Source organism: Oncorhynchus tshawytscha, linkage group LG03 (genome assembly GCF_018296145.1).
Source record: "Oncorhynchus tshawytscha isolate Ot180627B linkage group LG03, Otsh_v2.0, whole genome shotgun sequence".
NCBI classification, from domain to species: domain Eukaryota; kingdom Metazoa; phylum Chordata; class Actinopteri; order Salmoniformes; family Salmonidae; genus Oncorhynchus; species Oncorhynchus tshawytscha.
This window is the reverse complement of record NC_056431.1, coordinates 699,106-716,472: the sequence shown is the minus strand read 5'-3', so window position 1 is coordinate 716,472 and position 17,367 is coordinate 699,106. Positions and strand designations below refer to the sequence as shown.

The 17,367-nt window shown below is 42.8% G+C and overlaps 1 protein-coding gene across 2 annotated transcripts; it reads right to left on the bottom strand.

Moving 5' to 3' along the window:
* Positions 1-454: 454 nt before the first annotated feature.
* rundc3b (RUN domain containing 3b) lies at positions 455-17,160 on the bottom strand. Of its 2 annotated transcripts, XM_024389545.2 has the most exons (10): positions 16,886-17,156; positions 6,453-6,568; positions 6,205-6,338; positions 5,730-5,815; positions 5,523-5,612; positions 5,355-5,435; positions 5,049-5,226; positions 4,554-4,711; positions 2,329-2,432; positions 455-2,240 (listed from the first exon to the last, which is right to left on the bottom strand). In XM_024389545.2, exons 1-10 carry the CDS (start codon positions 16,978-16,980, stop codon positions 2,095-2,097), a joined length of 1,188 nt encoding a protein of 395 aa, XP_024245313.2. In that variant the 5' UTR covers positions 16,981-17,156; the 3' UTR covers positions 455-2,094. The 2 variants fall into 2 exon arrangements, with proteins under 2 accessions (XP_024245313.2, XP_024245321.2); XM_024389553.2 differs by lacking the exon at positions 2,329-2,432 and having other exon boundaries at positions 16,886-17,160.
* Between the last annotated feature and the right edge of the window lie 207 nt (positions 17,161-17,367).

Genomic DNA, 17,367 nt, shown 5'->3' with positions numbered 1-17,367 from the left:
GGGACAGATGCCTGGGAGGCCATTGTCTCACTCCCTATTGGCATTTGGAGGTTACTTTCTATGTGAAAACTCACCCTGGTTTAGTCAGCAGCTTTCTTACCACAGTGTTGATGAATAGTTTTGCAGTTAGAAGACACAGGACTCAAACTATCTTACAGATACACATAGATCTGGGAGATCTGGGTGTGTGAAGCCAGTAAAATGTGCATTGCCATGTAAACTGATATGTGAGACAGTACAGCTCCTTAAGGAGAGAGTGGGGGGACTCTATAAGCCATTTTCTAAAAAAGGTCATTAAACACCAGTTTAATGTTACGGTCAGGGACTTTATTTTGGGCAGGGGCCTGCTGGGTTAACCGTTACATCCCGCTCTAACACTAGGGGCATGGTAGGGGTAAAACATGGAGATCTGTGTATACATGGGGAATGAACATACTGTTTTAAAGACTAAATATATTGTTTAGTACAGTATGTTTATTCAAAATAGCAGGAGAAAATAAATAAAAGTAATAAATCAATGTGCAATATCGCAATACAATTAACTGTGTGTGTGAGAGAGTGACAGACACAGAACACACCCTGAACACTTTCCCTACATGCCTCTGATCAAAATAAATCTCAATGCAGTCAGACAGAACATGCAACCCTAATACAGACTATCATGTTCAACCTAACCCTGTTGGACAGGAAACATTTCCTGAGAACAAACCCTTTGACGCATAAAGATAACATAATACTGTGTGGTTAAATCCAAAACGGATTGTGGATGAGATATTCAATTTTTTTTTTTAAATTGCTGGCGCACACCCAGAAAAATGTGTTTGTGTGGAGGTGCTGACTAATGGCAAATAAACTAAAATAAAGTCGCACACTCCATATATAAACTCACAGTAATTTATTGGGTATTTACCAATGTGTCGCCATCACTGTGCCTGAAGAAGGCCGAAACGTTGGTAAATACCCAATAAATTACTGGGAGTTTATATATGGAGTGTGCGACTTTATTTTGATATTGAATGTATCTCATAAACTACCATCAATAATATGATTATGGCTACAAGTCAGGTACCAGATGATTGACCGTAGAAACAGAAGACACAAAAGCAACACTGTTCTCCTCTAGATATTTCAAGGCCCTTCCAACATGGAAGCATGATTACACGAAAGACTTATAATTAATGAGGATAGTCCAGTCCTCTGGCAGGAATACAATACCTAAATATGTCCGTTCTTTGAGGTGCATTTTTTGGCCGCTGAGACAGACCCACCATGGCCATCTATAGTAGAGCTCACTTAAGTTGCCAGGGTAACAGGAAAACAACACCTGCAAGTTGAAGAGGCATGAACAGAACCACTAGTCTACAGGCTTTAACACTTGAGAAACAACAAACCCTAACCTTCACTCCTTCCCCTCCCTAAATAAATCCTAAAGAAAGCAATTCCTCAAGTTGTCAATCTCTGGGATGCTGAGCATGTTTACATCATGAGGAGTCCTTTAAGTGACACAAAAGGTCTGCATCCCAATAGTGTCAAGTGGCGTTCTCCTTGGTCTGCAGTGATCTGAACACATAAGATAGGTGACAACAGTATACCTACCCGGAACTGGCTTTCAACTATGCAGTTGTTTTCCCATCAGTGCAGATATACAACAAATAAATAAACATGAGGTTGGTCCTGGTCAATACAGTCCTGGTTTTTCCAACGGCTCTGCGCTTACATTGAAGGACTGACTACTGAAGAGCTGGTTCCAGGGTTAGTCCGGGTTGTAAATTCCAAATGATCGACTGCGGCTCCCATGTTTTGAGCTATGAGTTCCTTCAATATTTCTTTAAAACGCAGAGTTCCTGGATCCAGATTCCATGAGATTTAGTCATAGAAATCCCAATAAATACATCTCTATGCACAGTTGTATGATTTTACGACCTGTGTTGCATCCCTGGTAAATCCATCAATTGAGCCTGGGGACGAAGTTAGATCTCTGGGTTTAGGAGGGGATGGGGTAGAATGTTATTCAAAAAGGCTGAGTTCCAATTCCAGGATCCAAATCTGGCTCTCTTTCTCCAAACCATGTGCTGGGTCTCTTGGTCTCTGGTTCTAGGATGGGGTGAGGTCAGGACTGGTCATCTCTGTGGTGGGGCTGGCTAGACACTCACTGGACTTCTGGCTGGCCAGGGACTTATTGCTGGCTACTGACTGCAGAGACCCACACAGACCTATCAGAGAGGGGGTGTCCTCCTTCCCTGGGGAGCAGAAGAGGGGGTTAACACATGCAGAAAATAAATATTATTTATTGGTAGTGGGGGAGAGCACAGAAATGCACACACACACCATGGTGGTGCCAGTGTGAGCTGGCTGGTCTAGTGTCCAGGTTGAGTGTGTGTGAGGGCTCCAGAGAGGTCTGGGACAGCTGCTCTAGACTCTGGAAATTCTTCCTGTAGAACACAGAGACATTAGAGTGGACTCTGGCTGCGTTTAAGTAGTGTGATGGCTACATTGGAATAACCATTTGGAATGTTAAAATTCTTTTTTTTTTTCACAGAACTTCACCAGGTACAGTATATATATATATATATATATAAATAAATAAATAAATAAATAAGCTGTCACCACATTTGGGTGGACTGTATAAAACCATACTATGGCGTGTAAGTGAGGAAGTTGTGGAATAGGAATTTATCCCTGTTTACATACTCCTCCCACTGCCCCACCCTATTCCTGTACAGCATGGTATCCAAGGCAACAGCATTGGTATCCATGGCACTGGGTGAAGGCCACTGATTGGTCAGATGTGCAGTCAGTTCTTGTCTGGACCTCAAGTCATGGTTCTTCAGCACAATCCTTCAGCAGGATGAAATATACACGCACACAAACCTATACTGTCAAGACACTAGCTACTCCTATTGTGTTCCTGGAACAGTCGGTCCCAAAATATGCTACGTACCCCAGTCTCTCTGTAATCTCTCCTCCCTATGTTGTGTCTGTAAATCCATACCCCTGACTGATTGTTGGTTTGAGAGATGACTGCAGTTTCAACACCAGCATTTGGAAAGCTAAGGAAATCCTCACAACCCAAATTAAAATATTGATCAGAAGGTGGAAAGGAAGAGATGAAATTGATCACACCATTAATGATGATTCACCCAGGCCAAGTCATCACACCAAGGTTATTACAGTAAAACAAACAAATGAAAAAACTATAAACTGAAATAAAATGAACAAGTCTGTTTTGAAAAACTAAAACTATGCTCAAACTATTATCTTTGACTCCAAAATGAACTCAAATAAAATAGAATGGGGTTTAAGCTTCTGAATCTGGCAGGCCACATTAACATTTAAAGGTAGATTCAGCAAGATGACGGTGCCATGAGTAGCACCGCAGATATTGGGGGTGTTTGAGTGGTAAGGCCGAAAGCATCCGACTGCAGGCAAAAGTCAAGGAGTGAAGTCAGGGGAGATACATCTGCGACAGCCGAAAGTCATGTGGTTTTCCAACAGCAAGGCTCAGATCAACATGGCAGTGTTGTTTATAAAATGTTTTCTTTATGTCTAAATAAACATCTATTCCCCATATCACACACAAACTGAAATCATTGTACAATGTACACTATCAATTAGTGAGAGAGCACATTTATTTATATGGTTCCTGTTTCAGTCATGTCTTTGGTCACGTTCGCGTGGGTCAAACAAAACCACCCTGATGATTGGTTGGCAATAGAGCTTCCCACAATACAGGCGATGGCTGCAGAATTAAGTTGGTGAAGAGCAGAAACTTGCAGTCAATAATAACCTTTGATCACATTTTTGTAACTTTCAAGCAGTTGACATGTAGGTGCAAGTCAGACCATTTTTCTCCCACAATGCAACACATTTTGAAAGGCTTGACAAAAGTGATCCACTAACACGGCCATTGAGATTTGCACGATGCAACATGGTAGCTACGGGACAAAAACAGAGGTTAAGTTAAGCCTCACGCTCCAATGCCCAGTTGTGGAAATTGACACACTACTACTGTGTACACGGTGCATCTACGTCATCTTACCAAGTCTACTTTTAAACCAAACTTAAAAACATCATAAGGATCATGGTATTAACATGGCATTATACACACCGATCACAGAGGTTAACCTATGACCTGTCCCATCACCTTATGTATTACTGGCCCATAGTGGCAGTCTGCCCCTAACACTAAAACAAAAAATATTTATATATTTCTCTTCATAAAATAAACTAAATTAAAAAGACAAGTGGATCAGAAAACTGAATTTCAAATAACAACCTTGTGTCACACACACTTTCCTATACCTGTAAGTATAAGTCCTCAGAAAAGTGGGGACATTTTGCGGGTCCTCACTTGTGAAAATAACTATTTTAGTCTTAAGGTTAGAATTAGGGTTAGGTTTAGGAGTTAAGGTTGTTGGTGCCCAAGAAGTCCTCACAAGTATAGTAAGACATAGCTGTGTGCACTACTCCTGCATTCCCTGGCCCTCTCGCTGTGGTTAAAATGTCACACTCACAGCTGGTCATTCCACACACTCACAGATACACAAACTCACAGTTGGTCCTGGAGCTCCAGTACGATGTATTCTAGTTGTTCCTTCTCCAGTGTGTGTGAGAGGTGTGTGTCTGTTAGTCTCTGCTGAAGAGCTTTGTTCTGAGGAATCACTTGAGACAGCTGGGCCTCTCTCAGACGAACCAGCTCTTCCAGATAACACTGGCGCACACACACACGTGAGTTGTTGCATTACATTTTTTGCAGTAGCAAAACAGATAAACAAGGGAAGATTTTTGTTTTGGTAAAGGAGGCACTATAGATTTGTACTCTGGTGAGGATGGAATGAATGATATCAAGCTGTGTGCGTTTCCATTTCCTCAACAGAGCACATTTCCTCAACAGAGCACTGACAGTTAGCCTGACATTGATTTCTAACTTTCCAATTATTCCTCACAGTCTCAGTGTCTCATGCACAAATACACCTGCATTCTATAGTGCAATACAGTGTTCTGCAGCACACACACACACATACAATACACACACACTGAGACGTTACCTTCTGTTCCAGTGCCATGCGGTATTTCTGCTCGAGTCGTTTACACCTGCAGACCCAGCTGCTCTGCTCGGTTAAGATGGCCTCCGCAGTGCTGGCGGCCATCTTTTCAGGGGTGGTGTTCTCACTGCCGCTGCTCCCCAGGGTCCTCAACTCCTCATCACTGCTGATGCTGTTCTCTCTACACAGGGGGAAAGGGCACACTTCAGAGGGTACGACAGAGGGGGTAGGAGTTCAACTTATAGGGCACATACAGGGGGAAGGGTACATAATAGCAGGTAAAGGACTAAAAGATTGAATCCCACATACCTCTGAATCGACTTCAGATAAGGCGTATAGTCAATCACCGCTGGGCAGCTTCCATTCAGCCCCTCCCCTTTCAGACAGAAGCTAACCACCAGAGGAAAACACACTTTGAGACCTTTACTGTATAACCTGAGCTCTGACTCAGCAACACTATAAATAATATATGGGTACCTGAAGTCAATGGTGTTGAGACCGATGAGTGTATCTGCTAGCAGCCCTGCCTCCTCACCTAGCATGATGGCCCCATCCTCATACCATTTCCTACACAACATAGAAAACACACACTAACTCCATACTCAGAACACCTAAAACCAACACTCAACTCAGTCTGGTGTTTTGTATTGCCATTGTGTGTGTGTGTGTGCCAGAGAGAAAGACCTGGTGGTTTTGAAGTCCCTCAGGGCGGAGGAGATGTACTCAGACAGCCTCTTCTCCATCAGCACCAGCCTGATCCACGCCCGACCCTGTGGACACACACAGTTCTTAAGTTTCCATTATACATCAGACCTGCATAGTAGCTCTTTAAAACAGACATCATTATAATACAAATACATGCTGCCCTTCCTACTTAGCCTCAGTCAGCTGATTGAGTTTGTGCACCTGCACATGCATGGGTGCGTACGTGTGTGCCGGAGCTGTGGCGTTCTCTTGGACAACACTACAGTATTCATTGTTTAAAGCTTCTGAACAAAGCCATCTTTTGTTCTGTGTGTAATTTCATCAGAAAAGGGTGAGAGAGTTGTGTGTGTGTTTTAGATCTGTGGGAATATTGATGTTATCATTAAGGTCCATGGCTCAAGGCTTTCCAGCGTAACCAGCAACCTCTCTCGTGCAGACACACACACACACACACCTTAGCTCTGGAGGAGCGGACATTCTCCATGCTCTCAATGCTGTGGATGCAGCTGGGAGAGACTTTACTGCAGGCTGCTTTCACATAATCCCAGAAACTACGATGAGTCTCATAACCAAACCACGTAGTCTGACCTGGGAGGAGGGAGAGAGCTACATTTATAGGTGGCATATTGACTCCTATACCCAGCAACCCTGCAGTGGTCCAGATGGGACGGGCTTTTAGCATGTGATGGTGTGTTACTCTACCTTTGAGTCTGTGACTGAGGATCTGTTCCAGGATGGAGACGAAGTTGGTGAACTCTGGAGAGGATTCGTCTATCGTGTCTAAACAGGAGCGGTCAAGCAACGTCTTCACTGAAAACCTGCACACACACAGTTAACGGAGTCTGCACTGGGTTCCAACCGGATCAGCACTTTTCTGACATGCTGTTAAATGTGACTCTAGGGACGGGAGATCATCTGACTGAACAGATGATTTATAGGCTTTAGGAAACCCAATCTCTACTGCACACTATCAGTGGAGCGTTGACAATATACAAAAATTATTATTATTATTTTTAAATCACTGTCATAAGCATATAGGTAGATTGCCCAGAGGTCAGATTGTGGGGCATGACAACAATGATAGAGTATCTCTGGTCAGGAGCCCTAACTAGTGTCTAGGTTATTAAGCACTGAGGAGAATGCAATGAAGCAAACACAGGAAATGACTGTGCGTTGATTCTGGAATACAGGGATGCATCGCAGTAGTCTTAAATGGCCTCATTTCCATGTTGCTCAGACAGAGATGCAACAGTCATCTCTGTGCTGTGGGGCTTGTACTGCAGACACACAGTAGCAGGTTAAGTGGCAGTGGGGTGACTGGGCAGATAAAGCTTCCTCTAAACAGGACAGGCATTAAGGTTTCAGTTTTTTCCATTACATACACAGGAAGAGGGAGACATACCAAATTCCCCCGCTAGAATCCCCATACTATAATGAAGACCGCTTCGACATCCCGCAGGGGGAATCTATCATTTCCAGGGATAGGGACATGTACTAGTCTGTGGCGACCTAAATGCCAGAACCGGACACCTCAGCACACAGGGGGACAAACACCTACCTGGAGGTGACAGCATTCCCGAGTGGCGCAGAGGTCTAAGACACTGCATGTCAGTGCAGTACCTGGTTTGGATCCGTGATTGGGCAGCACACAACTAGATCCAGCGTCATCCGAGTTCGGCCATCATTGTAATTAAGAATTTGTTCTTAACTGACTTGCTTAGTTAAATAAAATATATAATTCCCTCCCCCATATACCCCCCTAGGCACAACAAAAACAGGTCACAATTCCTGCCGCTTTGTTGCACGCTGGGTATGGTATGTACATAGTCAATGGTAGGCTTCAAGGGGACTCCTACGGTAGGTACACCTATAGCTTATCCCTAGACTACTTTATCACTGACCTTAACTGAGTCTCACAGATATATACAGTTGAAGTCGGAAGTTTACATACACCTCAGCCAAATACATAAACTTGTTTTCACAATTCCTGAAATTTAATCAGAGTAAAAATTCCCTGACTTATGATCATCACTTTATTTTAAGAATGTGAAATGTCAGAATAATAGATTTCATCACATTCCCAGTTGGGTCAGAAGTTTACATACACCCAATTAGTATTTGGTAGCATTTTGCCTTTAAATTATTTAACTTGGGTCAAACATTTTGGGTAGCCTTCCACAAACTTCCCACAATAAGTTGGGTGAAATTTGGCCCATTCCTCCTGACAGAGCTGGTGTAACTGAGTCAGGTTTGTGGGCCTCCTTGCTCGCACACACTTTTTCAGTTCTGCCCACAAATGTTCCATAGGATTGAGGTCAGGGCTTTGTTTTCCACTCCAATACCTTGACTTTGTTGTCCTTAAGCAATTTTGCAACATCTTTGAAAGTATGCTTGGGGTCATTGTCCATTTGGAAGACCCATTTGTGGCCAAGCTTTAACTTCCTGACTGATGTCTTGAGATGTTGCTTCAATATATCCAGAGTTTTCCTGCCTCATGATGCCATCTATTTTGTTAAGTGCACAAGTCCCTCATGCAGCAAAGCACCCCCACAACATGAAGCTGCCCCCGTGCTTCAGTTGGGACAGTTGGGATGGTGTTCGTCGGCTTGCAAGCCTCCCCTTTAACCTCCAAACATAACGATGGTCATGATGGCCAAACAGTCAGACCAGAGGACATTTCTCCAAAAAGTACATCCCCATGTGCAGTTGCAAACTGTAGTCTGGCTTTTTTAATGGCAGTTTGGAAGCAGTGGTTTCTTCCTTGCTGAGCGGCATTTCAGGTTGTATCGATATAGGTCTCGTTTTACTGTGGATATACAGTGGGCTCCAAAATTACTGGCACCCCTGACTGGCAATGCACCAACAATTCTTAAACAATATAATTAAAGATACCAACATGTGAGAAATACTGTACTTTATTAAATGTTACAATGGAACCAAAATAATTTATTGATTTAATGAAAAATCAATGTCCTCCAAATCAAGGTTTCACAATTAATGGCACCCTTAAAGATTGTAAATAACATCTACCAAAAATTAAAACAAATTAAATTCCACTTATTTAAGTTTATCTAAGTCTTAAGGAACTATATTGAGCCATTACATCACTTCCTGTTTCCCTAGGGTATAAAAATGAGGTAACACATGCAATATCCCACTGTCATCCAACACCACGAAGACAAAAGAACTGGCAGTTCAAAAGAGACAAATGATTGTAGACCTTCATGCATCTGGTAATGGCTACAAGATCCTCAAACTATTGAATATACCACTGAGCACTGTCAGGGCAATTCTTAAATTCAAAAGATATGGCACAGTTGAAAAGCTCACAGGTCAAGGACGCAAATGCATTTGAGGATGATAAAAGAAGCAATAAAATCCCCAAGATTCACTGTGAAAGAATTGCAGGCCTTGGTGATGTCTTGGGGTCACCAGGTTTCAAAAAGCACCATCAGAAGCCACCTCCACAACCACAGGCTCTTTGGAAGGGTTACCAGAAGAAAGCCCTTAATGACCCCAAGACACTGATGCAAGCACTTGGAGTTTGACAAACGTCATTTAAATTATGACTGGAAGAAGGTGCTCTGGTCAGATGCGACCAAAATGGAACGTTTGTCAGAAACAGCATCGGCATGTTTGACGTCGAAACAGAGATGCATACAAGGAGAGGCACCTCATACCCACGGTGAAATATGAAAGGGGGTCAGTGATGTTTTGGGGCGGTTTTAATTCCAGAGGTCTAGGGGCACTGGTTAAGATTGATGGCATGATGAATTCCACGAAGTATCAGGCAATTTTGGCTGGCAATCTGGTTGCCTCTGCCAGAAGGTTGGGACTTGGGCCGTAGGTGGACTTTCCAACAAGACAATGACCCGAAACATACCTCAAGATCCACACAGAAATGGTTCTGTGACAACAAAATCAATGTTCTGCCATGGCCATCTCATGGCCGGACCTCAATCCAATCGAAAACCTGTGGGCTGAGTGGAAGAGAGCAGTTGATAAGTGCAAACCCCAAAATATGATCAGGTTAGGCATAGAGGAATGGTCCAAAATCTCTCCAAATGTGTTCCTTAACCTTGTCAAACATTACAGGAAAAGACTCCATGCTGTTATCCTTGCCAGAGGTGGTTGCACTAAGTACTAAATGAGTGCCAATAATTATGAAACCTTGATTTTGGTTAAATAATTGTATGATTTTGGTTGGTTCCATTGAAACATTAATAAAGTACAATACTTCTCACATGTTGGTATTTTGAGTTTCTCTATAATTATATTGTTTATGTTTTTTTAAAGTATTGTTTGTGCATTGCCAGTCAGGGGTGCCAGTAATTGTAGAGCCCACTGTAGATACTTTTGTACCTGCTTCCTCCAGCAGCTTCACAAGGTCATTTGTTGTTGTTCTGGGATTGATTTGCACTTTTCGCACCAAAGTACATTTATCTCTAGAAGACATAACACGTCTCCATTATGAGCGGTACAACGGCTGCGTGGTCCCATGGCGTTTATACTTGTTCATCTGTACAAACAATAGTACACGTGGTTCCTCCAGGCGTTTGGAAATTGCTCCCAAGGATGAACCAGACTTGTGGAAGTCTACAATTCTTTTTCTGAGGTCTTGGCTGATTTCCTCATGATGTCAAGCAAAGATGCACTGAGTTTGAAGGTAGGCCTTGAAATACATCCACAGGTACACCTCCAATTGGCTAATTGACAATTTAAGTATATCATAAGTTTCTAAAGCTATGACATGATTTTCTGGAATTTTCCAAGCTGTTTAAAGGCACAGTCAACATAGTGTATGTAAAATTGGGGCCGAATTCAAGTTCATAACAATCGAAAATCGGTATTTTTGGGCGCAGATTTGCCGATTTTCTTTTATACCTTTTATTTAACTAGGCAAGTCAGTTAAGAACAAATTCTTATTTTCAATGACGGCCTAGGAACAGTGGGTTAACCGCCTTATTCAGGGGCAGAACAACAGATTGTCAGCTCGGGGGAACCAATCTTCAACCTTACAGTTAACTAGTCCAACGCAATAACGACCTGCCGCTCTCGTTGCACTCCACAAGGGGACTGCATGTTACGAGAATGCAGTAAGCCAAGGTAAGTTGCTAGCTAGCATTAAACTTATCTTATAAAAAACAATCAATCATAATCACTAGTTAACTACACATGGTTGATGATATGACTAGATATTATCTAGCGTGTCCTGCATTGCATATAATCTGACTGAGCATACAAGTATCTGACTGAGCGGTGGTAGGCAGAAGCAGGCACGTAAACATTCATTCAAACAGCACTCTCGTGCGTTTTGCCAGCAGCTCTTCGTTGTGCGTCAAGCATTGCACTGTTTAGGACTTCAAGCCTATCAACTCCCCGAGATGAGGCTGGTGTAACCGAAGTGAAATGGCTAGCTAGTTAGCACGCGCTAATTGTCATTGTGTTGCTGGTTTGAGCCCAGGGAGGAGCGAGGATAGGGACGGAAGCTATACTGTTACACTAGCAAAACTAAAGTGCCTATAAGAACATCCAATAGTCAAAGGTTAATGAAATACAAATGGTATAGAGGGAAATAGTTCTATAATAACTACAACCTAAAACGTCTTACCTGGGAATATTGAAGACTCATGTTAAAAGGAACCACCAGCTTTCATATGTTCTCATGTTCTGAGCAAGGAACTTAAACGTTAGCTTTCTTACATGGCACATATTGCACTTTTACTTCTAACACTTTGCTTTTGCATTATTTAAACATGTTTCATTATTTACTTGAGGCTAAATTTATTTTATTAATGTATTACAGTATGATAAGTTAAAATAAGTGTTCATTCAATATTGTTGTAATTGTCATAAACAAATATCGGCATTGGCTTTTTTAAAATCTGTATCGGCGTTGAAAAATCATAATCGGTCGACCTGATATATACACACACACACACTGCTCAAAAAAATAAAGGGAACACTTAAACAACACAATGTTACTCCAAGTCAATCACACTTCTGTGAAATCAAACTGTCCACTTAGGAACCAACACTGATTGACAATAAATGTCACATGTTGTGCAAATGGAATAGACAACAGGTGGAAATTATAGTCAATTAGCAAGACAACCCCAATAAAGGAGTGGTTCTGCAGGTGTTGACCACAGACCACTTCCCAGTTCCTATGCTTCCTGGCTGATGTTTTGGTCACTTTTGAATGCTGGCGGTGCTTTCACTCTAGTGGTAGCATGAGACTGAGTCTACAACCCACAAAAGTGGCTCAGGTAGTGCAGCTCATCCAGGATGACACATCAATGCGAGCTGTGGCAAGAAGGTTTGCTGTGTCTGTCAGCGTAGTGTCCAGAGCATGGAGGCGCTACCAGGAGACAGGCCGGTAGAGACGTGGAGGAGGCTGTAGGAGGGCAACAACCCGGCAGCAGGACCGCTACCTCCTCCTTTGTGCAAGGAGGAGGAGGAGGAGCACGAGGAAGGCATTGATGCTATGGACTGGCCCGCCCGGTCCCCAGACCTGAATCCAATTGAGCACATCTGGGACATAATGTGTGGTTTTCCACTTTAAATTTTGAGTGCGACTCCATATCCAGACCTCCATAGGTTGGTCAATTTGATTTCCATTGATAATTGTGTGATTTTGTTGTCAGCACATTCAACTATGTAAAGAAAAAAGTATTTAATAAACATTTCATTCATTCAGATCTAGGATGTGTTATTTTAGTGTTCCCTTTATTTTTTTTGAGCAGTGTATATTAATATAAATGAATTGGGCACTAGAACAGTCTGCAGCACCCAGCCTCACCCTACTAGAAAATGTAGTCAAATGTCTACGGTTTGCTGATGATCTGATGCTTCTGCTCACCAACCAAGGAGGGCTTACAGTACCACCTAGATCTTCTGCACAGATTCTGTCAGACCTGGGCCCTGACAGTAAGTCAAAAATAAGTGTTCCAAAATAGGTCCAGTCGCCAGGACCACAAATACCAATTCCATCTAGACACCATTGCCCTAGAGCACAAAAAACTATACATACCTTGGCCTAAACATCAGCGTCACAGGTAACTTCCACAAAGCTGTGAACGAGCTGAGCGACAAGGCAAGAAGGGCCTTCTATGCCATCAAAAGGAACACAATTCGACATACCAATTAGGATCTGGCTAAAAATACTTGAATCAGTTATTGAACCCATTACCCTTTATGGTTGTAAGGTCTTGGTCTGCTCACAAACCAAGAATTCACAAAATGGGGTAAACACCAAATTGAGACTCTGCAAATATTTCCTCAGTGTACAGCATAAAAAAAAAACACATAATAATGCATGCACAGCAGGACTAGGCCGATACCCGCTAATTATCAAAATCCAGAAAAGAGACCACCTTCCATAACAAAGAAATCACCTACAGAGAGATGAACCTGGAGAAGAGTCCCCTATAAGCAAGCTGGTCCTCTGTTCACAAACAGACCCCACAGAGCCCCAGGACAGCAACACAATTAGAACCAACCAAATCACGAGAAAACAAAAAGAGAATTATTTCCAATGTGTCAAGTAATTAACAAAAAAAAACAGACCAAACTAGAATGCTATTTGGCCCTAAACAGAGAGTACAGAATGGCAGAATACCTGACCACTGGCCGACTCAAACTTAAGCAGAGCTTTTACTATGTAGACTCAGTGAGCATAGCCTTGCTATTGAGAAAGGCCACCGAAGGCAGACCTGGCTCTCAAGAGAAGACAGGCTGTGTGCTCACTGCCCACAAAATGAGGTGGAAACTGAGCTGCTCTTCCTAACCTCCTGCCAAATGTATGAGCATAGAGGCATATTTCCCTCAGATTACACAGATCCACCAAGAATTCAAAAAACAAACCCAATTTTGATAAACTCCCATACCTACTTAGTGAAATCACAGTAGCAAGATGTGTGAACTGTTGCCAAAAGAAAAAGGGCAACCAGTGAAGAACAAACACCATTGTAAATACAACCCATATGTATTTTCCCTATTGTACATCGTTACAACACTATATATAGACAATGTCATTTGAAATGTCTATTATTTTGGAACTTCTGTGAGTAATGTTTAATATTACTTTTTGTATTGTTTATCATCTACTACGCTTGCTTTGGCAATGTAAACATATGTTTCCCATGCCAATAAAGCCCCTAGAATTGAATTGAGAGGGGGAGAGGAGACCGAGAGAGAAAGAGAAAAAACACAGCAAGCATCACCAGATGTTTTTAGTGGCCTTCTCCTCCACTTCTAAGGCGGCATTTAGGCACATATAGATCTGATGACATGTAGACACAGGTGCTCAGAGGTCTCAGGAGAACTTAAATGAGTGCCCGTCTACCCTGTGTACCACTGAATCCTGATCAACAAGTTCAGACCTAAAACGGTTGTCCTTATACATCTCCCCCCACCCCATCAGTGATTAGAAATGACAGTTCCCAGAGCATGGTAGATGACATTCAAAAATAGTCACATGCTTTGTAAACAGGTGTAAACTAACAGTGAAATGCTTACTGACGGGCCCTTAACAATGCAGAGAGAAAAACATTTGAAAAAGATAACACGTGGAATAAATCCACAATGAGTAAGGATAACTTGGCGATATACACAGGGTAGCAGTACTGAGTCAGGATAACTTGGCGATATACACAGGGTAGCAGTACTGAGTCAGGATAACTTGGCGATATACACAGGGTAGCAGTACTGAGTCAGGATAACTTGGCGATATACACAGGGTAGCAGTAATGAGTAAGGATAACTTGGCGATATACACAGGGTAGCAGTACTGAGTAAGGATAACTTGGCGATATACACGGGGTAGCAGTACTGAGTAAGGATAACTTGGCGATATACACAGGGTAGCAGTACTGAGTAAGGATAACTTGGCGATATACACAGGGTAGCAGTACTGAGTAAGGATAACTTGGCGATATACACGGTGTAGCAGTACTGAGTAAGGATAACTTGGCGATATACACGGGGTAGCAGTACTGAGTAAGGATAACTGGGCGATATACACAGGGTAGCAGTACTGAGTCAGGATAACTTGGCGATATACACAGGGTAGCAGTACTGAATCCATGTCCAGGGGTACGAGGTAATGGAGTTCCATATGTAGACATAGGTAGGAGTAAAGTGACTAGGCAACAAGATAAATAAAGTAGCAGCAGCATAGTTAGTGCAAAAAGGGTCAATGCAGATAGTTAAATAGTTTACCAATAGCTACCCAGACCAACTATTTAGTGGTCTTATGGCTTGGAGTTAGCAGCTGTTCAGGGTTCTGTTGGTACCACTTGCCATGCGTTTGCAGAGAGAAGAGTCTATGACTTGGTTGGCTGGAGTCTGACCATTTTTAAGGCCTTTCTCAGACACTGCCTGGTATAGAGGGTCTAGAGGGCAGGGAGCCCAGCCCCAGGGATGAACTGGGCCTTACGCACTAACCTAGCGCTTTCCGGTTGGACGTCAAGCAGTTGCCACACTAAGTGGTGATGCACGACTGTATTGGTGTCTGTGGACCATGATAATTCCTTAGTGATGAGGACACAGGAACTTCACAGCCTTGTCTGCATATTAAGTCAATGAAACCAATAAACTGTATCTATTCATGTTCTGCAGCAGTGTTTGATTGGATCTGAACTCATGCCACAGGATTTATATTTTCATTATTCAGATCATTGGTTAAGGCAGAGTCGGTCCTGATGACCCAAAGCGATTATTAAGACTAGAGCAGTTGCTCACTATAAACTAACGTATATTGAACCCAAGTGCTCTGCATACATCAACTAAGAGTTTGAGAGCTTGGGACTATAAGGTTCTAGATAATTGGCTTCAAAGTTCCAACCCCTCATTGGTTTGAAAGGTGTCAGAGATTTTTTATATTGTATTCTGTTGCACTTAACATGAATTGGGGTATTTAGACTACTGTATAGGTAGAGAACAGTACAAGGCTGTCAATAACTCAATCTGGACAAAATGCAAGTAGAACCTTATAGTCCCAAGCGCTCGACTTAGCTCACTGAGAAAGCCTAGGCATTAGCTTAGTGAGCTAACATGAGTCTTCGGGAATCAGGCAAGGTTACTCACCACGTGGGCATAGTTCACCAAACCAACTAAATAATATCACAAGAACTGCACATTAAATGTTATAGAAAAGTGACATTCCTGGAGAAAACTCTGACACAGGTTGTGAAAAGCCACTCCAGAAAGGGAAAACAAAGCCTGATAAATCTTCGGTTGTGGTTTCCTCACCTGTCACCAACCATGGCTTGGAGATGAGATACACCACCTCGCCATGAAAATAAACCACAGCCCTGGGAACATGCGAATACAATGCCCACTCCCTGCTTTCTGATAGCAGTGATCTTTAATGGTGATGCACCAGTAGTCATGTGTGGGAGCAGCAAAAAGGGGCTCACGTGGCTACTGGTTGAGTGAGAGTATGTAGCATGTCTCATCTACCAAATCTCCCTCTTCACTAGAACCACAGGGGGCATACGGCTGGGTCTGATGGAGCTATACTTGATAGGGCGTTCAACAGCATGATGTTATCCACAGAGAACGACATCTAAAACACACACACTTTCGTATAATACACACTTGTACATGTGCAATAGGACAAATATAAGCACCCACCAAACTATTATTATTTATACTGTTCGAAGAGCATGAGACTTCAGATTAATAAATTGAGTCATCACACAGTTCCGTGCCAATTCATAGCTGTGTGCTGAATTACCTTCGTTCATGTGAAATCTATAGACAATACCGGTATTGAGTTGGACACCTAATTAATGAAGGTAACTGTGATTCCATGAATGATTAAGGCTCATAGGTGGCGGCGGCGGGTGTGTATGTGTGACCATTGGAGAACCCTCAGGAACTAGTGCGGCGTTATAGGCTACAGTTCATGTCGATATAACACCATCAATACTGTAATGTAAACGCAATGCCACTGAAGCAAGACAACGGCTGGTCGGTTATGTGCGCTATTTAGAAATATAACCTATATCACCAATTACCCTACCGTCTTCAACAGCATCCACACTCAATCAACCGGTCGCGTGAGAATGCGGTCATTTATCATCTCACCAATTAGTAAATTAACACAATCAAGCCGAGCATTCTTTTACCTGCAGACAGTCAGTAGATTCCTCCTCTCCACAGCTCCGTTTCTGGCAGCGTCCTGTTTGCGAGCTACATGCAGCCCCAGGCTACGTGACGCCATCCTCGCCACAGTTAGTCGTATCTCCCCAGTGTAGGTGCCCAGTATTTGCTGTCCCTGTTTCTTTTAAATTAGCAGGTTGGGTTCAACAGTGCACGCCACCGCCCGCATGCTCTATCCGCGTCACTCCAGCACGCTCGCTCGTTTGTTGAAAGTCAACGTATAGGGCAAGAGGGAGGTGGATGAACAGAAATCACCCAGTAATTTGTGAGAGAAACAGTCACGGGGTTGTGCTAAAACGCCCAAACCAAGTGCTGGGAAGTCTGAGCGGTTTACATTCCTGTTTAGAGCGAATTAGGCTACCGATGGTAACCTCGATGGTCTTGGGAGACGAAGAGACTTTCTATGTGTGCATCCCAATAGTATAAAAAAGTACTTTTTTCTCTCCTA

What these genes read in the sequence shown, in the direction of transcription:
- rundc3b (XM_024389545.2), bottom strand. Translation starts at nt 16,980, where the DNA reads ATGGCGTCACGTAGCCTGGGGCTGCATGTAGCTCGCAAACAGGACGCT. An exon ending in AGGGACTTCAAAACCACCAG is followed by an intron (nt 5,613 to 5,729) that starts GTCTTTCTCTCT and finishes TATGTTGTGTAG; the next exon opens with GAAATGGTATGAGGATGGGG. An exon ending in CTGGAGCTCCAGGACCAACT is followed by an intron (nt 2,433 to 4,553) that starts GTGAGTTTGTGT and finishes TGTGTTCTACAG; the next exon opens with GAAGAATTTCCAGAGTCTAG.